General features: G+C 39.4%; 1 protein-coding gene across 1 annotated transcript; it reads left to right on the top strand.

Moving 5' to 3' along the window:
- The first annotated feature begins 290 nt into the window (after positions 1-290).
- On the top strand, positions 291-26,938 carry LOC134147652 (protein-glutamine gamma-glutamyltransferase E-like). The gene is made up of 13 exons (XM_062589022.1): positions 291-333; positions 15,907-16,074; positions 16,379-16,621; positions 17,155-17,273; positions 17,778-17,906; positions 18,400-18,577; positions 18,733-18,868; positions 20,430-20,533; positions 21,012-21,257; positions 22,139-22,444; positions 24,165-24,322; positions 24,549-24,682; positions 26,599-26,938. Exons 1-13 carry the CDS (start codon positions 315-317, stop codon positions 26,744-26,746), a joined length of 2,088 nt encoding a protein of 695 aa, XP_062445006.1. The 5' UTR covers positions 291-314; the 3' UTR covers positions 26,747-26,938.

Genomic DNA, 26,938 nt, shown 5'->3' with positions numbered 1-26,938 from the left:
ATTGGTGGCAGTAGTGAGCACGGAAAACACGGGGCGCATGCGTGGTGCCGCTCTCTGCAGTCCTTTCGTCTGTTCTCCCGTTACCGGAGAACAGTTAGCACGGGGGGGGGGCACTGCGCATGCGTTATTCGCTTGGCTGCAGTATTGATTTGTCATCAGCTGATGGCAGCACTGAGCGCTACGGCGGCGCCTTGCATGCATGGGTCATCTTGCTGCAGTACTGGAATTTCATCGCCCGCGGGCATCTCTGAGCAGATCCACGGCAACACGCATGAGTTCCTCGGCTTTCTGCAGTATCGGGCTGTCGTCACCCGATGGCAGCATTGAGCCTAGGTGAGGCACTTCGCGCGCCTTAGTCGCTTGGCTGTAGTACTGGTTTGTGGTCGCTTGGCGGGAGCAGTGAGCAGAGCGGTGCTGCGATTTCGAGATCTGCCTGGTTGCGGTACTGGTTTGTCATTAGACGAGGGCAGCAATGACCTGCTCGGCCTTCGCGCGCATGAGTGGTGCCGCTGACTGCTGTGCGGGGTTGTCATGGCGAGAGCAGCCGTGAGCAGGTCGCATGTGCGGCCCCGCTGGCCGCAGTTCCGGGCTGTCACACCCCGGGGGCGGCCCCGGGCTCCCGCGGCGCCGGCTGGGGCGCCCGGGTGAGCAGCAGAGCAGGCGGCGGGGTGACCGCTGCCTGCAGACGGGATCCGCGGGCAGGTCCCCAGCCAGGGCTCGTAGTTTTATGGCAAGCGTGCTTACAGCTGCTTAGGGAAACCGGCACCATGTCTCTTGTTCCAGCTCTGCTCCTGACTCCTTTCCAGTAGCCCTCATTGCAGGTGGCTGCTACCAGAAAAGATACGGATACATCTCTATAAAAAAATGCAACCCTCTCACTCAGGGTTGTTGGAAAGGACACACAAAACTTTAACCTTTGTCAGCTCTCTGTTTCCTCAATTACAGTGTCCATATTAATGATCTTTGGGATGTGCTACTTGCGTGATATACTCACAGTGACTTTAAATCCTGTCCCATCAGGTGATTTTTTTTAAAGCTCAGATACTTCACTCTCTTGCACCTCTTCTGTAGCTCTATCTATGACAGCACTGTCGACCTATGAAAATACCTTTTCTATGTTCTCTGCAGGCAGCTGTCCTAATGCTTCTCTGACAATGACCATGTGTTATTGCAGGTGCATTTTAAACCTCCACTAGACTGGAGCAATGCTATATTGTTTGTCTCTACATGTGAACGCCAATCTGTAAGTTGATTTTTCTTTATTAAAAGGAATGGTAAAGAGTCAGCTCTGTAACTGACAGTCACTTGTTATCATCTTGTTACTCAACAACACCCTTGGGCACACAAGATACATGGGAGCTATCTTTGCAGGGACAGCATGCAAAAGTCCTGCTCAAGGGCCAACCTGCCTCCTCATACCCTCAAGATTATCTGCATCCACATAAGGGCGTACACAGAAGCCTGCTTTGGGAGGAACCTCAGCCCCAAAGGCAAGATTAGAAGAAAAAAACAAAAGCAGGGTGTGTGTGGGGGGGGAGGGTTGAGAGTCAAATATGCATTCCAGGCAGAGCCTACCTGGTGTACCTGCAGTACAGAGTACTGCCAGGCACCTGATACCCCACATCTTTTTTTTTTTTTCCCCACATCCATGCCCTGAGATGGGTAGGAAAAACCCAGGTACCTGCAGCACCCCAGAAATGTCACCTCCCCGGTACCACCAAGCCCTCAGTGCAAGGTGGTCCTGGCACCTAGCTGCCAAGGCAACGAAAAACCCATTGCTGGCACGCAGCCCTACCGTATGCCTGCCTCTGCTCCTGCTGCTTCACCCCTGCTTCATGACTGGGAGTGGACCAGCTTCCCTAGGGACACAAATACCCATTTCAGTAATGGTGACAGTCTCACTAGTGGGCATCACTGGACTCTGTTCCCCACAGCAGCCATGTTTCTATGCTCCAGCAATATGTACACTTGTCCTCCATTTCACCACAAGTGATCCTAGTCATACTAGCCAGATATACACAGCCTGGTGCTTGTGAGCATGGAAAAATAAGTGTGAAAGACTGAGTGCATGAAATCTATATGAGAATGGGTATGAGTGACTGAAATCGCTTTTGTTTAAAATAAGATCACCTTCCTCTCCTATATAGTCTCACACTTAGCTTTGCTATATTCATTTTACATCATTAGCTGTTGCTACTAGATCATTTAGCACTTTTAGTAGAAACTTAATAGCATGTGGTTACTTAAGCATGCCAGAGAAGGGAGAGAGATATATAGGGAAGCGAGGACACAGCAAGCTTGCAATAGCTTGTCTTTTTGAGGCAATATTTTTGTTTCCCCTTTTGCCCCAAGGAAGAGATTTGGCGCACACATGATTTCTGCTATTACACCAATAACTTCTTATTTTGCAGTTCACAGAGAAGAAATAACTGTTAAAACAAGTTGGTTTCTCAAAACTATGCCTGAGTATGAAATTACAGGAAATGTCTTAAACATTTTTGCAAGGTGACACATAGACACAGCTGTGCTAGTATGAGCAACATGAATAGAGGAAGGGCCAAGAAAATGAGTATTTCTGTTCACTCAAATACATTTCAGATTTAGAAACCAGATTTAAAAAAAACCTGCAGATTTGATGGCTTCTGAGAATGTTATTAGTATTTTAAATTAAACGGAAAGAAAAAAGGCAATATTGTTTTCACTAGTCAATATTATTAATTTCAACAGCAGTAGTTTAAAAGTTTGGGGATATTTGGTATCAGTTGCTTGTTTTTTCCCCTGTGCAGCCACCAAATCATGCCAATGTTTATTTTGCTACATACAAAGAAAATAGTAGTATATCATCTATTATGAGGTTATTAGCTCAAAAAATGTCTAAAGGGGAATGTTATTTTAATATTTTTTATCATAAAACATATGATTAGGTAGGACAAAAGAGCTGACAGTAATACGCTAGGCAAAGCGAATAAAAATTCAAAGTAAACTGGTAGTGCTATGGATGCTCTTGCTGTGAAATTATTGTGCTTCTTGGAACAAAAAATGGATAGCTGCAAAGCAGTCATAGCTGTAAATAAGAACATGATTCTTCCCTGTGTCCCTTCCCCTCTTTCACTATTGAAAGTGCATTTAGACTTTCAAAAATAAATCCTATCCAAAATATTATGTTTCTGCTGTTATATTTGTCTCATGGTGACAATAGTGTGATAACAGCCTCCCTTCTCATACAGTGAAAGGCACTTACCTTCTTGTAGAGCTAGAGAAATTTCATTTTGCCTCATCCTTAATGATCAACAAACTAATGGTCTCTGTGACATAGTGCAGCCTCTTCAATGTTTTAATGCTTCTTTAAATCTGCAATGAGATTCACAGGCTGATCTGTTACCTTGGAAATAGTTCTCAGAAAGCCTGTTGTTTTCCTTGCTGTTTCTTGTTCTCCCTGTCTCTCCCCTAATCTTGTTCACTCTCTTTACTACAACCAGTCTGATGGATTTAATCTTGTGTGAGGATTAAATGGAATCTGCTCTATTTTAGCCATAGTCATGCATTTCGTCTAAACTCTGACGTAGTATTTTATTGCTGGGAAACTCAAAACAAACAGAATGGTCTCAAAGGCCAAGTTAAGAGGCCACACTGGTGGCAAGAAATATTTTGATTTGAAATTTAGAAAAGTGATGTTGCCATGAGTAAAGATGATCTAAAGAAGAGGCAGTTCCTCTGTACAGTGCGAGATTCTGCAGAATAGGTTTGGTTGGCTTAGGTTAAGTCTCTGTCTGTGACTGGGGGAAAAAACTTCTCAAAACTGATATAGTGTCCCTAGCCCAATATACTGAGGGCATGCATGACATGTTCCATGGCGCTCATGGACCCTAAAGAATTCTCTTACCATCAGGCACAATTATCTGCTAAACAATATACAATGAACTCCTAAGTATCTAGTTACAGCCCTACTAAACTTCTGTCTGACCACATCTGCTGCGAGAAACAGAGATGGACAGTACAACTGAGGAGAGAGCCCTGGAGAAAAGGGACGGCTGGTGTGACAGGAGGTGTGGAGTGGTCACCACTGCTTGTGGGAGAGACTACTATGTGGTCTGCCCCCACAGTAGTTGCCACCCCTGTGCTCCTTGGGAGCAGTAACAACAGTCGGGCTTTCCAGGACTCTGACACAGATAAAGGCAGCAGTTTGCTGCCCACCCAGCAGCCACTGTCACTGCCAGTTTCCTACTTTGCCTATAGTTGGAGCTGGACCTCCCCCACTAGTCTGCTGGAGTCGAGGAATTGTGAAAAGTCATTAAAAAATGCTAGTTATACACTGCCTAAGTGTATGGAAATATCTGATTTACTGCTAAAAGGAGAAAATCTGTACCTATGAACTGAAGGGTTCCTGGAGAGAGAGGAAAGCACTTAAATGCAAGTAAAAGATTGGTTTAGATTCTTAAGACAATTTCAGCATTACCAAAGTAGCAATGCTATTGTAGTGGTAGTGTTTTCTCTTAGCAAGATTTCTAATAGGCGCTTTTTTAACCATCCATGCATCTAAATGTCTTCTGGGTATTGTTATCTTATATCTCATTATGACACCATTCCTTTCTCATGGATGAATAAATACAGTCTTGTGGGCTCAGCTGAGTGAATACTAAGACAAAACAAAACACCCCCCCCCCCCCAAACTTGATTAAATAAGAAATAGATCAGGAAATAATAAAAAAATCACTGTCACCTAATTTGTCAATAGTATATTCTCCCATGCTTCATCATGTTCAATTCTTGTTTTTGCATATCAAAAAAGAATACAAAAGAAATTAAAGGCGTTTCAGATATGGGTAAAAAATACTCAAAGTAAGATATCGGACTGTAAGGAGACAGAAAAGTCTGAAATTATGTAATTTGGGGCATAAAAATGACCTACTGTTATAGACATTTGCAAAATACTGAACTTACTTACTTCACTTACTGAGTAAGTGAAGGAAAGGCATGAGTACCTTTTACTTCTGACAATTTAAGAACTAGTGGATGTTCAATAAGGAAATGTTTAGAAGATTATTTACACAATTTGTAATTAGCATCTGAAACTCATTGCTGTAAGGTACAAAAAGTCATGAACTTTAACAGATTCTAAAAATGAGGAAGCTTTTTTTTTCTGGGCAAGAAGAAAACATAGTTATTTTAGAATAACATATAAACATATAAATCACCCCTTTCAGGGAAGAAGTACCCAAGTGACAGAAAGTAGGGCAGGCTTTCCCTTCACAAGATAATCAAGAGAGACTGCTGTTTGGCTTCTTGGGAACTGGCTTGTACTGGCAGAAATAGGAATCTCAACTGGTCTGATACGGTGCTGACATTCCTCTATTTCTACGCAAAACATTCAGTTCTTTGAAAAGAGCATTTCTTAAGATGTAGAAATGACATGCAAGAAATCTATGGTCTTGTGTGTCATATTACTCGGGAATTTGGCAACCTTTCATGGTAGGACACAATGTGAAATTTGTTCAGTATGGGTAAATCACAGCAATGGAGCAATAGCAAGGCAAGAAGATTGAATCAACACTGATGCAGACTACATAGACTCCATATATAGGCGGATCCATGGATCAACCCAAGATAACTTATTGAGCATACACAGATGATGCGTTTTTTGCAAATTGCTAGTTTTAAGTGGATCCTAACATCCTAAGCCCTTCCCCACGTCATACAGTTTGACTTCACTGACAAAGAGTACATAACAGAGGGAGGAGGAGGGGAGTGTCACTGTCACAGCTTTGACATCAAAATAAATTCCCCAAGGCAAGACTGACCCTCTCTATATATGTATATATGTGTGTGTGTGCGTGCGCGTATACATACACACGCACACACACACACATACACACACACACACACGTTATCCTTGACAGTCCATTATTAATCTCTATGAAAAAATGCTGAACATTTTTACATCCAACCTAGAATTTCTAGTGGAGTATTTATCTTTACTATTAACATTTTTACCTCATGCTTATCCTCAGCGCCTTTTTCTCTTTTTTTTTTTAAAAAAAAAAAAAAAAAAAAAAGAAGACTGCTGGACTGACCCACAGAAGCTATCAAAAATTTATTCTTCTCCTTCTATAACTGCCTTTCACATTTTTAAAAAAATCATCATCATCATCATCATCTCTACCCAGTTACCTCTTTTTTTTTTTAGATTGGGCCACTTTGATCCTTCTAATTTTATGTTAAACCTTTTCAGTTTCTTCTGTATTCTTGATGTGAGCCAGCTGAAGTGCTGTGACCAAGGTTGGACATGGTACTTCTGCTGAAGTCTTACCAACACCAGAAGGAGCAAATTTAACAAACATCAAAGCTCCAAGACGGCCTTTAATGACACCTCTGTCACTATGCTCTTCCAATTTGACAGTAAAGCATTGAAACAACTGAACATTTGTTTTAGTTCAACAAGTTATACAGTTAACTATTAGAAATTTTGTATAATCAGTGTGTCTGAACTGTGCTTATGAAAATATTCTATGGGACCTTGTTGCAAATCAAAGTCAATATGTATGATAGCTGCTGCTGCTTACTTCTCCTCTGGCATATTGATCTGTCAAGGAAAAAAATTAAATTGATTTGACTGACTTCTAGCAGTTCCATGCTAGTTGTTAGTCATCTGCTAGCTGCTAACAAGGAGTTTATCTATTCCAGTATTTTCCGGGAATTGACTTCAATTTAGTCTATAATTTCTCAACTTGAGAGAGACATGGAGCTACTGGAGAGTGTCCAGTGTAGGGCTACGAAGATGGTCAGAGAGCTGGAGCACCTGCCCTATGAGGAACAGCTGCGAGAGCTGGGCTTCTTCAGCCTGGGGAAGAGAAGACTGAGGGGGGATCTTATCAATGTGTACAAGTACCTGAAGGGAAGGTGTCAAGGGGACGGGGACAAACTCTTTTCGGTTGTCCCATGTGACAGGACAAAAGGCAATGGGCAGAAACTGAAGCACAGGAAGTTCCACCTGAACGTGAGGGGGAATTTCTTCACTGTGAGAGTGATGGAGCACTGGCACAGGTTGCCCAGAGAGGTTGTGGAGTCTCCTTCTCTGGAGATATTCAAGGCCTGCGTGGATGCAACGCTGTCTAACATGCTCTAGGTGACCCTGCTGAGCGGGGAAGTTGGACTAGATGATCTCCAGAGGTCCCTTCCGACCTTACTGGATTCTATGATCTCTGTGAACTCCTCCTTATGCCTCTCCTCCACTTTAAACACAGTATTATGCTTGTCAATTTCTGATCTTATGAAATTTCCACCCTTCAAGTTCTTCAAGCTAAGTCCTAACACTCCTGAGGTTGCTTCAGGCTCTTTTCCTCACTGTAGATAAGTGAAGTGAAGTAATAATAAAGTGAGACAAAATGCCCTATCTGTTTAAATGAAAGGAAATGGAAGCTCCTATAAAAAGAGAGAGAGAGATACATGATCGAATAGCAAGAGATGTAATATGAAAAAAGAAGAATTAGGGTGGAAAAAAAGAGAAACACTGTGAGGCTGCACCAACAAATTCTTTTTTTTTTCCCTAAAATGTCTTATGTGGGCAGATCAAAGTATTTTAATGTCCACCTCTACACTCCCAAACAATTAGGTGAGTAACCAGCAGATAAGCACAAATTGTAGTTTTAATTTTTAGCTGTTACAAAATTAACCTTTTCATTTAATTTTATGAAATTTCTCTTTGTGCGGGGAGTATCACCACTTTAATTACATTCTTTGGAGTTAATCAGCATTCAGTTGGTCAATTTAATAGCAGCTCAGATTAACATCATTTATAGCATTAATATCATTATTAATTTACAGAGACTGTAGGGAGGGGCTAGTACAAAGGCATCACTGTGGTGATCCTGATGACTAAAATGGATTTTTTTTTTTTTTTTTTTTTTTAAGACTTAGGTGTACACTCACTGGAAGGAAACTATGAATTTTATTATGAATATATCCTTCTATTTCACATACGCTCATCTGTGGCTCATACTGGAATATACATTCATACTGACTCAAAAAAAAATGTTCCTTACTCTTCCAAAGTGACACATCACTGTATGTGAAATTCTGAATTCTAGGTATGCAATTAAATGCTTTACTTTTCTGAGCATCTCAGTCAGCCCTCTTGATAAATAACCAGAATTGCATAAGAACAGTGTGTTAAAACCCATGAGCTAATATGTGGTCACTAGGAAGTTTACAGGCCCACTGGTATGACTTACCTGCCTCACCTACCTAATGTGAATTATAATTGGTTTGAACAGAAGGTGAGGCCTAAAGTTTTCTCTATAAATGCTGCCACAAACAGAGCTTGAAATCTTATCATATTGCCCTACAATTGCCCACAGAAACACAAAGTCCAAGACAAAGAGGATCAAGGAAGCATGGCAGGTAAGCAAAAACGAGTCTCTTTGTGGATAAGGAACAGGCAACTGTATAACCTACCAAACACTGTATTCTTCTATGGGGATGTTTTTGGTAAAGGGCTCTGAATTGTTGGAGTATACTACCTTATGAGATTTTGAATAGGTTATTTCAGCATTTTCTTTCCTAAACGTTGAAAATAACACAAACAAGGAAAAGATGATAATCCATTTATTATCATACTAGAGTTAAATCTGATAAAACTGCAAGTAGAGCAGAAGTAGTTATGACAGCAAACTAGCTTTTAGTGTGAAGCTTACAGAATCAGAAAGTAGTTCAGGCATGAATGGATCTTCTGTTAATGGGAATATTTGTGCCAAGAGTAGGCGCTAGGATAGAGTCCTTCCTGTAGATTCAGAGTCAGCAAATTGCAGTGCCATTTTAACTATCTGTTAAAATTAGTGTTGAAAGGCAAAGGCTCTTTAAAATATAGGCAAAGCATTACAGAAGTTTCAGCAATGAGATCTTATCAGGAAAGATACTGAATCAACATGCTTTATCAAGGTTGGCCTTATTCTTGCTTAGGCTGGATTTCTTGGTATCTCTATGAAAATGTATAATGAGGCCTGAGTGAAGACGACTCATCTAAGCATGGAATCCATGCTCTGCTGACCTTGTGACATAAGCTTGAGAAGTTCAAGAAATAAAAACAAAAACAAAAACAAAAAATCCACAGAGCAATGTCTGAAGTACAGAAACTACAGGCACTGCTTTCCCCTTTTGGAGGCCAGAAGAGGCACAGTTTCCTGACAGACAGTGTTTGCCCACATAAGATTATTTGAAATACTTCATGTTGTTGACCTGAACTGCTTGTGCTGGCATCCCTCAGCAGTGTCTGCTGTTTGCCTGACCTGCCTGTGCTTACTTAATGACTGTCTCAATGTATTTGCTAAGTATAATACTACCTAAATGTTAATCTGTTTAAGAGCTGAACATAGTCTGGGAGGGAAACAGGCACATACAAGGGGCATAAGGCTACAGATCCACTGATAAATCTCCTGCACTGAGCAAAGCTTAAATAAATGGCAAACCACAGTTCTGTTGGTCAATATGAAAGACTGGACTAGGTAGAAAAATCCCTTTCTAACAAAAGTAGTATATGGTAAAACTGGACAGTAAAAACCTTCAACTACAGCAATGAGTAAATAACCACAAAGCAATTGTTTCTGTGTTATAACACTTCCTTTTAAGCAACAATGTGCCAATAATTTAGCCAAGACATTTTAGCAAGGTGCTCCCCCAAAACTTCCTCCTAGGTATCATACCCATTATCCATTTTAACCACATTGTTTTCATCACACTAAATGCAAGAAGCAGTAGCAGCATTTAACGAACAAACTGATATTTGCTGATCGTGGTCAACTCTTGCTTGTGAAATACCCAGGGCACATTCTAAGCCCAATGTTAAATTGGAGTTGTCAAAAGGATCCAAGGCCATTCTTTAATAGATCTAGTTTAACAGAATACAGAAAGAGGACTGAAGGTGATGCCTAAATAAAAGCACATTAAAAAAATCCTGTAAATTTGATGGCATGGGACTTTTTTGAGGGTTTGAGGTCTGACAAAACACAACTGCTACTAAGGATTCAGCAACTTGTTTCACAGTCTCACACTCAAAATAATTATCTCAGCTTTTGTCTGTCACTGTTCAGACTCAGTGTCATTACAACTAAGGCATGAGTCACACCTGCAAGCATCTTCTTTGTGCATTAGGATTAGAGCGCTTGCCCGCAGTATGGAGACAACATGCCAGATCCAAGTTCTTAGAAGAAATGAGCAGAGCCACGTAATGATGGGAGCTGGCAAAAAGGTATTCCTTGATGATGAGTGTGCAGCAATAACTGGAATTTAAAAGTTTCAAATAATGTCTACACACCATTTTAGTGGAAGGCATGTGTGCATAAGTAGGAGAGTAGGGAAATACATTTAAATAGAATAAGCTATACATTACAGGTCATGTGTGAGTATGTGGGAGCTGTTGCTGGGAGTTGCCTGGGAGTCCAGGCATAGGTTCATCCCAGTGTGTGCACTGTCACTTTGGCTTATTCCTAGGTGCTAGTTCCACAGTAGTTTTCTGAAGTTCACATATTAATATATGTCACTAGTATTTCACTGTCACTGTCCTTTATGGAATGAACCATCTTTTTCCTGACAAGATCCCATGGGAAAATCTGAGCCCAGCTAACAGAGTAGCCTACTTCACACAGGCAGGAAGTGTGATGAGTGTGCTAAGTTTGTCTGCCGTCAGAGTCTGGCTATTGGGGAACTTCGGGAATGATCCTCCAGGAATTTCCTAGAAGGCTGCAGCCTTGGTACTTGGGGCATTGTGAATGAAAGAAGACAAAAAAAAATAATCATATCTTGGAAAACATCTAAAGCCCAGAGGAGATCTCCACCAATTGCTCTTCCATATGGACTTGTCCAAGCTATATCAGAGGATTCTAGTCCTGAAGAGTTTTGATACTAGTCAATCCATACCACTAGGCCAGGGGCTCAGGTTTCTCCCTAGTGTGGCTCACAAATATAGCATAGCTGTAGGAAACAATTTGACTTCCTATATCTTGGATAGCAGGAGTGGTTTTGCTGATGAAATACCTTGCTTAATTATCTGAGGAGGAAATGAGAGAGGAGACAAAATAGCCTAAGCTTCCCTGGGAGCTAAGACAGACTCCAGTGAGTCATTGCCAGCCCAGCCAGATGACTGTAACATGGAGCTTTAGGGATACATATGGAAGAGCTGTGCTCAAAAAGAATAAATGGGCATATAGGCTGTTCTAGAGACTGGCTTCCCATCCTAAAATAAAGGCATAATTAATAATAGGTGATATTTAATAGAATTCAAAGTGTCATTGGATTAATATGGAGCTTGTGAGGAAGAGAAAGACAATGCTAAGAAGGAGAGTAAGTAATATTCAGGTGAATTATTCTATTACAAGAGGCTTCCTTTGCTGTTCAGTGTTGAGCTCTTCCTCATTTCATTAACACAGTTACTGGACTGAGGGAAGAAATCAGAATATTACTGAAAAAGGATGTCACAAGGCAAATGACTGAACTAGTCTGTTAAAACATGTTTCAGGTACAGCTAGTTCTGTGTTCATGAAGCAAAATACTAAGATGACTTAGAGCTTTCACATTTTGAGATCTGAAAGAATCTTTTCTAGCTGCCCTCCACACATCAGCTGCGTACCTGTGCGTGCCTCACATTTACACAGTACAACACTACCCGGCTTACAGGAAGGTGTTTGGGCCAGGCAGTTAGGAAAAAATGCATTCTGCTTGACTGTTATTCTGACTATGGTTAATATATCTCTACAATCTATCATTCTCAACTTCGGCCCATAATCTTCAGTCCACAGATCTGGTATCAACCATCTGTTTTACAAACAAAGCAAATGACAAGTTTGCAAGGCAACTTAGCCAGAGCTGGGAGTAAAACACAGGAAGCTGGTGCAACAAACACAACTCATTCTCCTTGTCATGCTGTCTTCCAGAATAATAAATATACTGTATCTATGTTTCTGAATATGATGTTTATAATGATGCTGTCATATCACCAAACAAACAAAAAAAAAACAGTTATGTCATTGAACTACGAGACCATGATATTCAGTGCACTGCTGCTATCACAAAAAAAATGAGAAATGCATGACCAAATATGTACTAGCTGCCATTTAGGCAATAATCACTGACACTCCTTCACTACCACAATCCTGCCCAATAGTAACCAATCTTTCTATCAAAGATAAAATCTCTGCAATTTATCTGAAAATAGACTCAAAGCCTATGGAGAATTTATTCTGAAAAATGCTAGCATGTGCACTCAGGTCATTAAAGAGAATGTAAAAGCATGGCTTTCTAGCCATGTGTAGCTTGACTGCTGAAACCTCCAAAGCTTTTCTCTTTCCAGTAACAAGTAGTAAACCTTAGGGGGTCAATATTGGGTCCAATCTTGTTCAATTTACTCATCAGTGACCTGGATAAAGGGACAGTGTGCACCCTCAGCAAGTTTGCTGATGATACCAAACTGGGAGGAGTGGCTGATGCACCAGAAGGCTGTGCTGCCATTCAGAGAGACCTCAACAGGTTGGAGAGGTCTCTTCATGAGGTAGAGAATAACCTCATGAAGTTCAACAAAGGTAAGCGTACAGTCCTGCACCTAGGGAGGAATAACTCCATGCACTAGTAGAGGTTGGGGGCTGACCTACTGGAAAGCAGCTCTGCAGAGAAGGACCTGGGAATCCTAGTGGACAAGTTGACTATGAGCCAGCAATGTGCCCCTGTGGCATAGAAGGCCAATAGTATCCTGGGCTACATCAGGAAGAGCAGAGTCACGCCAGCAGGTCAGGGGATGTTCTGTCTGAACATGAGGAAAAACTCTTTTACTGCAAAGGTGACTGAGCACTGGAACAGGTTTCCCAGAGAGGTTGTAGAGTCTTCATCCTTGGAGATACGCAAAAGCCACCGGGACAGGGTCCTGGGCAGCCTGCCTTAAGTGACCCTGCTTGAACAGGGGTGTTAGACCAGATGATCTTTAAAGGTCCCTTCCAAACTCAACCATTCTGTGATTCTGCATTGTAAAAATATCTGAATTAGAGCATCTGGAACCACTTGCAAAGCATGACCAAAATCCCTCTGCTTGAAATGAAAGTCAATTTTTTTTGCACACCAATTGGCATCTCCAATGAATGTTCAGGCATGTGCTGTCAAAAGAATTAGTAGTATACCAGGTGATAACAATGAGAGATATTTTTATCACAATATTTCCCCATCATCTGGGTAGTGTGTCATGCAAATATGAAACTGAGTGCTTGCCTCTTTAATGTCACTAAACTTTAACTACAGGATAACCAAAAAAATGTTTTTTAAATTTGGTCTGATTAAATGTGGGGAGGAAGCAATACCTTACTTATTGTTTTACAACTACTAAAACGCAGAGAAACATGAGGTATATTCAGCTTTTTCTACCAATGTAAAGAAATTAATTACATGAACTATTTATGCAGCATATTTTGACTAGCCCCAACAAAAGAAAACAACATCAGTAAGTGTAGACTTCTTAGAAGCCCTGGAAACAAGCATACTTTGCAAGGGTGTAGATTCTGCTACATTTAGACATGTAACAGATTCTGCTCATTTAGACATGGAATGGATTGAGAAGCACTCAAGGAAGCAGCTCCACAAAAACAAAGGATTTTGTGAATTAATTTTAAAAAGAACACCACTGAAAATATTGAAGAGTCCCAAATTAAAAACAATCTCATGAAAAGAAGGAATTATGTAATTAATGCATTGTTATAACAGAAAGAAAAGCAACCGAGTATTGAAATTCTTACAGATTTAAATACATTAAGAAACAAGTGGCCAGACTGTTAAGGATGAACATTGTTCCAGCTTCAGATTTTAATTTGCAAGGAAATGAGCTCAGGAGAGAATGAAAAAGGCATGAAAAATGACTTCACAAGTTCATCAGTTGGATAAAGGACTGGGAAGCAAAGGACGCTATCTATGCTCCACCCCCAAAGGAAATATTGCAAACATGCAATTTTACAAGTAGATGTGAAAGGCACAATCTATTCCTTGAGAGAAGAGAAGTAGAGGAGGTCATTCAGAGGAAAAGCCCAGAAGCTGCTCAAACAGGACGTATTGGTCAGATATGGGCCAAGGTGAGCAAGGGAGCAAGATCCTTCTGTGGTTCTCTATTATTTTCTTACATCCATACATCATATTCAGCTCTGTAATGGACACGGAAAGGTGGCTACTCTTCTAATGAGCTTTGATCCAAGAAAAGTAAGAAAAGAGTCCTTCCATTAGGATTTAGCAGAAGGCTTTTCATGGGAATTGTGTTTCTTCACTTAATATGCATATGGCTAAAGCAAGCTTGTAAGAACAGAATTTGGGAGAGCAGGTAAATTATCTGAGGTGGAAATGCTGTCTTTTGTACATAGGAAGGAAAGAAAAGTCTACAGCTATTTGAATATGTCAGACATAAGCAGTGCAAATGAGAGACTGGCAAATCAGACGTAAGAGCAACAGAGACAAAGCAGAAACCAGAGAAGGTACCATTGCAAAGGCTGAGAGAAGCTAGAATGTGGAGAGAGTTTAAAAGCTTGACAGTAGGGAAGAGCAGATAAAAAAGTTGAAGTGTTTTTTTGTGCTTATATGCTAAATATTTATACATATGCAAATTGCCCAGTTTAATAATTATTATAACAGGTCCCATGTTGCTTTTACAACCTGGGCAGCTAATTTCCACCTGACTAAAGACAAGTCTCCTCCATTCCTAACCTTGCTCTACAACAGATGTGCGTCATTGCTAAAGTTTTAAAGATTTTTTTTTTTTAAAGGTAGGTATGTTCCTGAAAAATCTAAGTGTGTGCTACTTGCTTAGATACCATAAAAAAAATACATTTCCCATGTTTGAACTCTGACTACATTGGTAGGGCTACTAATATAGTTACTTGAAGGATTGCCTAAACTTGATAAGCTTGGGATCATGCTGTAAAAAATATCTTTCCATTAATGTAGTTGAACAGAAGATAATGTCTTTTACTCAATAATGGCACAGGATAGCTCTGTTCCATTACTAGGGACCACACTGTTACTCTTTCCTGTTCTCTCCTTTTGGGTGGGGAATGGAGAACAGTAAAATGATTTTCAAAGACATACAATAGCCTTAGTAAAAAAGTTCTTTTTCTTCTGTACTTGTGCACTTTACTTAAACCACCAAGCTTCTGCTAGAGAACCTTCCATCAGTTTGGCTTTGGTGATGCCAGAGCCAAACTGATGTGTGTTGCTTACTCTCAGACCTCCACAGAAGCCACAGCTCACACACAACAGCTTTCTGCAACATTTCATACACATGATTTTAGTAGTGTTATCTCTCCAATTCTGTCATCAAGACCAAATGACAGGCCAATTAGCATATTCTTGATAGGTGCTTCCAAAAGATAACAGCTATCAGTTGTATCAGAGGCACATGAAAGGTAAAGGGAGCTAAAGATCATGTCATGGTTTTAAATACAGAAATGTTTCTCAGATCAATCAGATTTCTTCTTTTCTTATTCAAAGACTGTGAACCTGTGCCTCTGTTAGTACAACACCCTATCACAGACTGGGTGACACCTTGAAAGACTTAGCTGAGTTCAGCTGTGTTCTTTATCCAAGTAACTCATATTCGTCTCTCTCATGGTTCTCTCCTCTTAGATTTCTTCCTCATTCTTCTTTGGTATGGCATATACTAGACCTTTTATATATAATTATGCAGGTAGTCCCTAACAGTCTCCACAGGGGGGGAAGTCTCTTCGAAAAAAAAAGGATAAAAATAACTGATTTCTATTTGTGGTAGAAGTCTAATGTGGCTACTAGTTACCTGTAGGATGTAATATGCAACTCTTGAGAGTGAGTCCACGCTTCTTCCTCTCCATAAAGCCTTGTATGTACCCTCAAGTTTTCTTGCTCTTCTCATTTTTTTCACAGCTATGACACAGCCGGGTATCAATTGGCATCTGAAAGAAAATGCAAGAGACCATCATACAAGTAAATTTTCTAGCAAAGAGCTGATTGTGAGGAGAGGTCAGGCCTTCACTGTCACCTTCAACGGAATGAGACAGCCTGAGCAAAACTTCGTATTTGTTGCAGAAACAGGTATAGCTTCCAATTTTTTCTTTCTCAGAATTAGTAACGCCATGTGGTGACATTCTTTTAGCTTGGTATTTACTATATGGGAACAAGAATACCTCAGAGCCAACATGCTGGTTTACATACCCATGGGACTGACTGAGGTGTTTCTTGTATTACTCCCACCTCAACTGGCAGTGATAACTTTCTTCAATTTCAAATGTATAGCATGAACTCAGCTGCAGGAGAGGGTGGTGTTTATTGACAATTAAATCTCTATTTCAGACATCTGGCGAAAAAAACCCACAGTGTTGTTTATTTTCTTTAAAAGGCCCAAAACCTTCAGCGCAAGCTAAGACCCAGGCCACATTTGGTATCTCCAGCTCAGTGAGCAAGGAGAGCTGGAGTGCTGTTCTGCAGTCCACCGCTTCCAACTCTGTGAGCATCTCTATTTCCAGTCCAGCTAATGCAGTCATAGGACGTTACAAGCTGACTGTGCAAAGTACTTCAAGTGGCAACTCCTCCCCAGCAAAACTTGGCACCTTTGTTTTGCTCTTTAACCCTTGGTCTTCAGGTATGAACATGTTGGATTTCCTCTGAAAGAACCAACTTTCCCACTGCTTCATTAATATTTGCAGCTTCTTCACTTGATCTATGTATTTTAGGCACAGGAACTGAACATTCACAACATAATCTAGCACAGAGAACAGGAAATGGTTGAACAGTTTTTTAGGACCTCCTAGTACATAAAATCAGCTCTTTACCACATACTTACTGGAGAGCTTCTTACCCTGTAAGATGAAGATTAAGTTCTGCTTTTGCCATAGCTTTCCTGCTTCTGCACAATTTTAGAGTGCCGTCTCTTAGAAGCTGTGAAAAAAGACAAATTTACCAGCTGCCACCTTCTTCCAGATGAGACAGGTCCATACCTCTTTCTCCTTTCTAATACATCCACCTTTCTCCAAATTTAGGAAAACCTATACCATCTGTTTATACTGAGAACAGCAAAGGGCAAATATCTGGAAACATTCTTATGTAGGTTCCTATATAGTGTTTTCATGTATTTTGCCAGATGTGGTGTTACAGACCTCTGCTTTGGTTTTTCAGGTGATGATGTGTTCTTGCCTAACAAGGCTGAGTGTGAGGAATATGTGCTAGAAGAGTTTGGCATCATTTTTGCAGGCAATAAACATCACATCAACAGTTTTGGATGGAACTTTGGCCAGGTAAACATAAGGTTGAAATTTTGGTGTTTTGTGCTCCTGTTTTCACATGAGGTGGGTGACAAGGACTTGTTCAGTTTTCCCAGTTCATCAGTCATATACCTCAGAAGAGCAGTAGAGCCCAGTATTGAAATTAGAACTCATATCAAGCCCTGTTACATTGATTAACAGGAGGATTTGTAGGACTAATCAGTTATATGGCATAGGACTCAGAGATGCAGCCTGCAGAAATCTTCATGTCTGCTATGTAGTAAAGTACTGTAGCAACACTGGGAAGCACTGGCCCTGCCTCTACTACACAGACTCCAAGTTTTGAGAAGCTCTTCAGGTTCTAATCCTCACAGTTGCTGAGGGCCATCTTTTCATCTGCTAGTTCCTTGTTGAGTTACAACACTTCATTCAGTCACATGAAAAACATTAACCAATTATTTGGCTTTTTTTACTTCGATTTTGAGTACAGTAGAACAACCTACTGTCCCAATACACTAATGTATTTCTGTAACATAGTTTCAAGGAGATATTCTCAATATTTGCCTTTCCATGCTGGATCGAAGTTTAAACTACCGCAAGGATGCTGCCACAGATGTTTCTCATCGAAATGATCCCAAATATCTGGGCCGTGTTCTCAGTGCAATGGTAAGCAAGCTATTCAAAAGTCCAACCTACTACCTGTTCTTTTAAAGTAGTTAAAATGAGTATGAAGACTCTTCTCAGGCAATTTTAGGACACTGTTTTTGTACACTAGAAACATGCACAACCTCTGGTGACTGTCTGGTTTGAGCCTGCTAGATTTATTATTTTACCTGTGTTTTTTCTGATACTTTATCACTTTGATATCCAGTTGTCAAACTGAAAGTGTAAGTGGCAGAGTGGTATGTAGAGGGACTTCTAGCCTGGTGTTACTGTACTTGAGCGGGAGAGACAGTGGTTAAATGCTATTTATTATTTGAGGGATCACATATTTCATTCCTCTAAAAAGATAGGACTTCCCGAAGGTGAACTGCATGAAGTAGTGGGTTTTGTCCACTAAAACATCATTTAAAGCTTTTCTTCCCTCCTATGCACACACTGATTTTTCTGTTTTAAACTCTTAATTTATCTTTTCATAAATTTAGTGAATATTTTACAGGTCAACAGCAATGATGACCAAGGGGTGCTGCAAGGAAACTGGAGTGGAAATTATGAGGGTGGGAAAAATCCAAGCAGCTGGACTGGAAGTGGTGAAATCCTACAAAACTGGAAGAAATCAGGATTTAGGCCTGTTAAATATGGACAGTGTTGGGTTTTTGCAGCAGTGTTGACTACAGGTATGTTTTATATTATATGCATACTGACAACGTACAGATTCTGGTATAGGAAACACTAATAATAATATCTACCTGGAAGTCTTTAAAGATATTAGTATGTTCTATGAAACTTCATATAACTTTTTCTTAATCATGATTGTATATTGAATTCTTAGTGCTTAGATGTCTGGGGATTCCCACTCGAACAATTACAAACTTCAGTTCTGCTCATGATGCCGATGGAAACTTGCGCGTGGATGAGTTTTACGATGCTTCTGGAAATCATTTGAACAGAGGAGCTGACAGTGTTTGGTAAGGCTCTACAGTATTTAATAGTCAGACCTATCAATGAGGAATAAGGTCTTCAGGCATAGAGTGTAGATTCTAATGACAAATGCTCTGTTAATTTGTTAAATTGCCCTCAAAACAATGACACATACAGGATCAAAAAAAATGTAATCCTATTAAACTCAGTGTAAACGTAAACAGCATTTTCATTCTTCTAGTTAAAAAGAGAATTATGACATAAGTTAAAATGGCATATTGAAACCAAGATAGGAAAAGATAAAGCTTTGATGCAGGTGACTAAAAATCTGTGATACTACACTGGAAATATCAAGCAGGGAGACTTGATTTAGTTTGGAACTAGCTTTCAAAAATAGTTTATGTTAAACTGTAAAAGTTCAACAGAACTGAACCCACCTTTTTTCTTGCTGTGAAAATAACTTAATTATTACCACGATTAAGCCTTGGATGCGATTCAAACAAGGTTGTATTCAGCAAAGAACAGATGCAGCCCCTCATTTTTTGCTGTTTACTCCCTTGCTTGCTCTGGAGCCATCCTGAATACGAGTGGTAACTGCAGCATTGTGCTGTAAGACAGCTAAAACAAAGGACTATATGCTCAGAACTCTTTTTTTGGGAAAAAAAGGCTCAATACTTGTATAATTTCACAGATTTGCTTTCTGTCCTTGAACATTTAGGTTTATTACACAATGCAATTTTCAGCTCTGATTTGACTGAGATAGCTGAGACTGACCATTTCCACTGTGATTCTAAGAACCTGACAGAATTAAAACATTTGATACATTTAACTAATATGAAAGGTTTGAATAGGAATTTAGAGGAAAATGGCCTTTCTCTTGATTACTTCTTTTTGGAAGCCTGCTTCCTCCAGAAGACAGTGGGTTTTTTCCTTTTTTTTCCCTCCCTTCTCTCTTTTTTTCCCTCCTTTCTTTCATAGATAATAGCAGCAACAAAAGTTTTCTTTTCTTCTGCTCCGACATTCAATTCTTATGTTTTCCCAGTAGGACAATGGGTGCAGAAAGCAATGGGAGGGACAAGCTTCAATTTAAGAGTGTGCCATTATATCAGTGGATAAGACGTGCTCATGATACAGCTGCAAAAAAAAGCATTTTAGAAAAGTAGCCTTTATTCACTCTTTTATGAATATCGGTAGCAAAGAACAGCCAGAAAGCAGCTTCTAACTACATACTAGAAGAACTCTTAAGTGAAAGGATATTTACAGACTTTTAACATACAGCCATGGCCAAATCAATATTGAGCCTCAGCAGATCCTCAATGCGGCATCATCTTCTTGGGACTGTAAGCAGACAAACGTAATTTTTGTGAGAGTACTGAAGTATTCCAATGCTCTGCTACTGGTTAGATAACACCCTAGAAAGTTCATGGAGAAGAGAAAATGCAAAAACAACAGACTGCATTGATTTACCAAAAAAATACACAAAAAAAAAAAAAAAAAAAAAAAAAAAAAAAGTTGGGAGGAGACAAAACCAGAATTTGGATGTAAATGCAGATACATGATACATTGATACATGTACTAATAGCTTGCTTTGTTCATTCTTGAATATAGGAATTTCCATGTCTGGAATGAAAGCTGGTTTTCTCGCAGTGACTTGGGCCCCTCATACAGTGGATGGCAAGTTCTGGATGCAACTCCCCAGGAAGAAAGTGGAGGTACACAGATTTCATTTCAGGAATAATGTTGAAAAATCATAAAGTGATTGCTGTTACCCTCACATTCAGAGGGAAGAAGAAATAAATTACTTTGACAATGGTTGAATTTCTTTGCCCAGAAATAGAGTGGCAGAAGAGAATACACTCTCTATTTCATTAGAGAAGCATCAGCTCCTCTTTAGATGCCAAACTAGGCTTCTAGGACCAGTCTTTCTCAGCTAATCCTACATTTCCAATGTAGGTATCCAGAGCTATTGAAAATTAAAGGACATTATAAAATAAATCAAGTGTACTTTCAGAATAAATACAAGATACATTGATGATTACCCTGGTTCAAGTCAGTGTATGGATGAAAGGACTGGAGTAGAACACCAAGGCTCTGTAATTCAGGGGCCGTTGATAAATACTATCTGTATAGGTACTCTGCCTACTATGAAACAGTTGATTAGTCCTAAATTATTTTTCCTTGATGCTGTAGGGATTTATCAGTGTGGCCCTGCCTCACGGAATGCCATCAAAGAAGGAGATGTAGATCTGGACTATGATTGCCCATTCGTATTTGCAGAAGTGAATGCAGACTGTATGTACTGGAATTATGATTCCACAAATGGAAAGAAAACATTAATGTTCTCTGAGTCCACAGTAATCGGCCAGTTCATCAGCACAAAGGCCGTTGGTAGAGATGACCGTGTAGATGTCACCAATGATTATAAATATGCAGAAGGTAAAGAAAAATTCTGGTTCTTCTGGTTATATAGATGCTTTATTCTAAAACTTACAGAAACTTAAAGATAGGAGTCTGTTGGTGGGCAATTTGATTCATATGTAAGGTAAGAGCAAAATTTACACTGTTTCTTCAGTTCTAACAAAGGGGAAAGAGAAGGTTAAAGACTAAAAAATTCTGCCCTGCCATTTATGATATGGAGCTGATCTGTGGGATCTGAATAAGGTGAGCTCAATTACTTTGAGTAAAACATTCACTGTTCTGCTTGTCTACACTAATGTGCACTGTCTCTGCTTTGTTAAAATGCCTACAGCACTGTTGTTTGACAGCATGATTAAATGTATATTACAGAAACCTAAGCTAAGTCACCACCTAGCCCAAGAAAAGCAACATTTTCAAAGGGTCAGACAATATGTAAATTTATCAGACCTTTGGGTTTGATCGAGCAAAAAAAAAAAAAATCATTAACTGAATTTTCAAGTGCAAAAATGAACACAGCTATTGGAAATGTATATGCAGAAGGGTGAAAAGAAGAACCCAAATAGCTATCTTCCAAGGCCATCAACATTTCTCCTTATAGTAGGGCCGTTTCTATATTAGCAGATAAGAATTTAAACTTATCAGTGTTATGACCATAAGAAGGGTTAGAAATGGGAAAACTGAGAAACTTTGGACTGAAGAGTTGTTGCTACAAATAATTACTGTTAAAGAAACAGTGACATGAACTGTAGATCCAGAAAATGATGTGTGGCTGTGGAAGACAGAAAGTTTATTCGCCTGTAAGCACAGACACTATTTTCTGCTGACTACTCTCTTAACAGTCACATAAAATTAGATGCACTTTAACTAGTGAGGATGACTTTCATGGTTCTCGCTAACAGGCTCTACAAAGGAAAGAGATGTTTTTAAGAAAGCCCGTAAGAAGCTGGGACTAGAGGATAAATTTGATCCCACCGCACCAACACCAAAGGAGATTGAGCAAAAGCCTGACATCTCAGGGAAGTTCAAGATGGCTGGCCCTTTGGAATTTGGAAAAGATCTCAGTCTAATTCTGGTTCTTACAAATTTAACTTCTGATGCTAAGACTGCTCAGGTAAATATGACAGCTTGGAGCACTGTATACACCAGGAGACCCATTCATGAGATCTGGAAGGACTCTATATCTGTCGTTCTGGCTCCTCAGGAAGGTAATTTTTCATATAGTGTTAATCAGAATTGTGTGACGTTTTTATCGGTAAACGAGCATTAGCTCTGAAGGTAGTAAACTTGAGGGGGAACACTACAACAAACTGCAAGCTTAAGCTTCTACACAAAAGAGGCTGAAGAGGCCAAAAATGCACTGCACTTGAATTTTGTGCACTTAAATGCACAAAATTCACATTTTGAAAAATGTATATTAGGCGTGAAAAGAAGGTGGTGAGGAAACATAATGAAGCTTCATTTAACAACACTTGCAAAGAAAAGATAAGGAAAACATAAAAAGCATAGAAATTAACTCCAACTGAATGCCTTCTGTTCAATTACCAGGGTCCTTACTGGTAGATAATGGGACACAGCAACAGCAGAAGCAAAACACCTAATCCATTAGCCCCTTAGAATGGAATTAAAATATGAGTAATAGAAATAACTGAAATACCCTGTTGAGCTCCAAAATAGGTAGGAAAAGAAAGGGATTATCCAAGCATAGTGGAGGAGTAAGGGACCTAAGACTTTTTTCAGATTATGTTTGATATGCCTGAATAGGAACATCCTTGGAAACAGGAAATTAAGTTAGTAATAAGAGCTTGGGCTAAGAGATGTGTCAAAAATTCTCAAGGAGAACTGAAAAATCACAGAATCACTATTGATACTATATTAATCTTAGGCTTCAAGTTACCAGTGAAAAACAGAAATAATGTTTCTCTTCCCTAATATGTAATTTTGACTTGTGCAGTTGGGATCTATCAGCTTCCTATAAAGTATTAGAAACTGAATTCTCAGTGAAGGTAGCTTACAATAGCATTACAGTTATGTAGGTACCTTCTGGTGTCTGGTGCTTACACACACTGTGTTAAAGCAATGGCTGAATTTAGGGTCAGGAGAGAGTTTTTTTTTTCCACCATGTCTGATGGCAGAGACAATTTGGAGAGATTTTTGCCCTCTTCTGTCAAGTGAAGCATACAGCATTTGCTAGGATTTGTACTTAACAAATCCTTTGCTACTGGAGCAATCTAAGTCATTCATAACACTCAGTTTCTTGCTCTATTGTGGCACTTCATGTTTGTGACTTTTTTTGGGGGGGGCGTTGCATTTTTCATCTGCTATGTGCTGCTAAAAAGTATTTTGTGATTCACAGTGTTTGCATGTAGCATAGATACTCTACAGTTTTTCTGAAGCTGACATCTATTGTATGAATGGCCAAAACTATGGGATTACTCTGATTCTGAGACAGAGGAGATCCCTTCCAATCTCACATTCCTTAAATTGAATTACAGCATAGCAATTGCTGTAAAAAACATGATGATAAAGAGCAAATAGGGCTACAAAAGATAATAGGAATGCAAACAAGTCATTTAGCCTGCATATCGTATACCATGAGTAAATAGGACTGACGAGTCCTACCTGAGCATGTCTTATAACAAATGAGCTAGTAGTGGTCAATTCATTAAACTCCATCTGTCTTATCTGTCACAGCAATAGGGAGAGACAAAGCCAGACAGTATGGTAGTACGGGATGGAGGAGAGAGTATAGAGAAGAAATCGTTCTGCTTCTGACAAACTGATAGATTTGCATGAATTGAGTTTGCCAGTGATGACTGAAGGTCTTCCTAGTCACAGATACAACAAAGAAGGAAAATACTAATTAATGTATGAAACATCTGTTGACTTATAAAAGTGTTTATCAATCCTTTTCTATTATTATTACAGAAAAACAATTTCCAATTCAGATATCATATGCTGACTATCAAGAGCATTTAACTACAGACAACACAATCCAAGTAACAGCCTTATGTCATGTGCCAGGTGGGATTCAAGTGCTAGTGCAAAGAGCCATCACCCTGGACAATCCTGGCATTGACATACAGGTAAGGCACTATCCCTTTGCTACAAAGTCCAACAGCAGAGAAAGGGGAAGATGAGGGGAGCTTGTCTCTTATAAGCACTTTCTTCCTGCCAAAGAGATGTTCCTCTGCTCACACTCTGCCATGGTCCATCCTATCATCTCATGATATTGCCTCTAGCGAGGACTGAGGAGGCTTGGAGATAGAAGAGTACTGAGAATTCCACTTTTCAAGCATTTTCTTTGCACAGGTACTGGGTGAGGCAGAAGTAAATAAAGAAGTGGATGTGGAAGTGGTATTTACTAATCCTATTAATATGGAAGTGATGGACTGTGTGCTGCAGGTGGAAGGCAGTGACCTGCTCAAAGGAATCCGTGAGATTGAGTAAGTACAAAGAGGGCCTCCTTCCTACTATTAAAGATATATGAGCCAGAATATAGGCACAAATTACTTTGAAGTAAAGTCTTGGATGAGACAATTTTCTTCGTGCTGTAACTTGAGAGGTCCATCAGGGATGATGTGTCTCATAATGAAGCACATTGCAATTATTTGCTCTCCCAGACTTTGGAGCCAAAGCACAGGTCAGATGGAGACATAGTTCAAAACTGTCATAATTTAGCAGAACTTATTTGCCTACCTATCTAATAGGACCCTGTGGTTCCAGCAAAAAGTATGATACCTGTGCAATAAGTTTTTTTTTGAGGCTCTCTGTGCAGCTGCAGGGCAGAAGAGTTTAACTTATCTGTTCTTATTACAGAATCAACAGTGGGGCACTTGGCTGTTTCTGCCTACCCTATATCTAAGCTATATGTATTTTAGTCAGGATTTCTCTTCACTTTATAAAATGCAGTGTGTGTGTCAGTGTTCAACCTCCTAAACAATTTGCATTTACCTCAGCCAGGCAGACATGCATGAATGTAAAAACAGATGCACCACTGGCTCACAGCTTTGTGTATAAAAATGAATACAGATAGTTTAAACACAAGTTGTCATCTAAAAGGGTTGTCATACATCTGAAAAGTACAGGCTCAAGTATGCTCTATGTGTAACTACAGTAGGCACAATAAATCACAACTAAGAGGGATGACTTCTAAAGAGCAGACTAAACTACAACCTTTGTTTAAAAAGTCACAGCAGCTGCTGCATAAATAACTAATTTTAGTTTACTAAGGCTTTGAATTTAGACACCACTAGCATCCATTAAGCAGGAATGAAGAAAATAGGGAAAATGGTGCATATTATGATAAAACTTGTTTTAGAAAAATAGTTTCTTAAAAAAAAAAAGAAAAAAAAAATCCAGGCATGTTGATTATCAAGCTTTGCTTCCAGAATGCTACGAAATTAATAATATTAGGAGATTAAGAAACCTCCTCAAGAAACTATCTAAACAACAACTCACTTCACTAGAAGGTCCTTTTATAATGGTACTGATCAGATCAATGAGTAGACTGGAATAAAATAGGTATCTATTCCTATTAACCTCAAGTTCTTATTTTTATGTTTTGATGATTTATATTTTTTATGCCTTTTTTTCAGTATTTCACAGTTGAAACATGAAAGTAAATTTGCAGACAGTCTCCCACTTTGTGCAGACATAAACTTGCATGCAAACCTCTACATGCACTGGCAATGCAGTTGCTTTAAAAAAAATGCTTAGGATATGGGAGTGTGCATTTTAACTGAATGTACACACAGACACACAGCAACTTAACATTGTCTTTTGCCCAAGTGCAAAAGACACTAACTTACAATTTTGTCAGAGGCAATTTAGCAAGCCTATGTATCACCAGCAACTTTATCTTCTAGGCTTCCCTTAGGCAAGATAATATAACAGGGTAAGGCTGTTTGGAATGACCATAAACATGAGTTTTCAAGAATTAAAAAATATATTGTTTTAAAATGTTTTAACTTCCATTCAGAATTTCCGGGTGTGCAAGTCTTAGGTATTTTCAGTGCCATAAATTATTCCAATTCAGGAGTTTGTATTATTCTTCATTATCTGGGTTCTTTTAATAAATTGATCACAAATTTGATCACTTTTACATCTGTTCTGTATGAAGTTGGATCTCTTATAGTATTAACATGTCTCCCTTTGTGTGCTTATCTGGCTTGATATATTTGCTAGAGATCCTAATGCATGGGGTTGAGTATTTAAGTACATACCAGATAGCTAAGTCCTGTACAGTCTCTTCATGGCCATCCTATGAACTCTACAGAGCTGATAGCAATAGTGAAGAAGCTCAAGGATGATACATAAGGCTGTTTTCAGCTGACATTTTCCCTTTGTTTCCTATTTTTAGTGTACCACCACTGAAAGCCGGTGAGAAATCTAGCACAAAGTTTAAAATCATCCCTTCTGAGAGTGGCCTGAAGCATCTACTTGTTAATTTCTCCTGTGACAAATTTGCAGATATCAAAGCATATAAGACTATAAATGTGATTAACTAAGAGGAAAGTATACAATAAATGATCCATTTCTGAATAACTTGAACAAAACAGCATATGAAATCAATGAAAAATCAAACCAAGTAATTGCTGCTTCTGAAACAAAATCCTCGCTTCCTGCAATAAGGGGTTACTTCCCTATTATATCATCAAATTTTTATGTTGTAATTTTAAATAAACGGAGGCATAGTTGAT

Source organism: Rhea pennata, chromosome 16 (genome assembly GCF_028389875.1).
Source record: "Rhea pennata isolate bPtePen1 chromosome 16, bPtePen1.pri, whole genome shotgun sequence".
Lineage (NCBI taxonomy): Eukaryota > Metazoa > Chordata > Aves > Rheiformes > Rheidae > Rhea > Rhea pennata.
The sequence above is the reverse complement of the archived record's forward strand: the minus strand, read 5'-3'. Positions and strand labels throughout refer to the sequence as shown.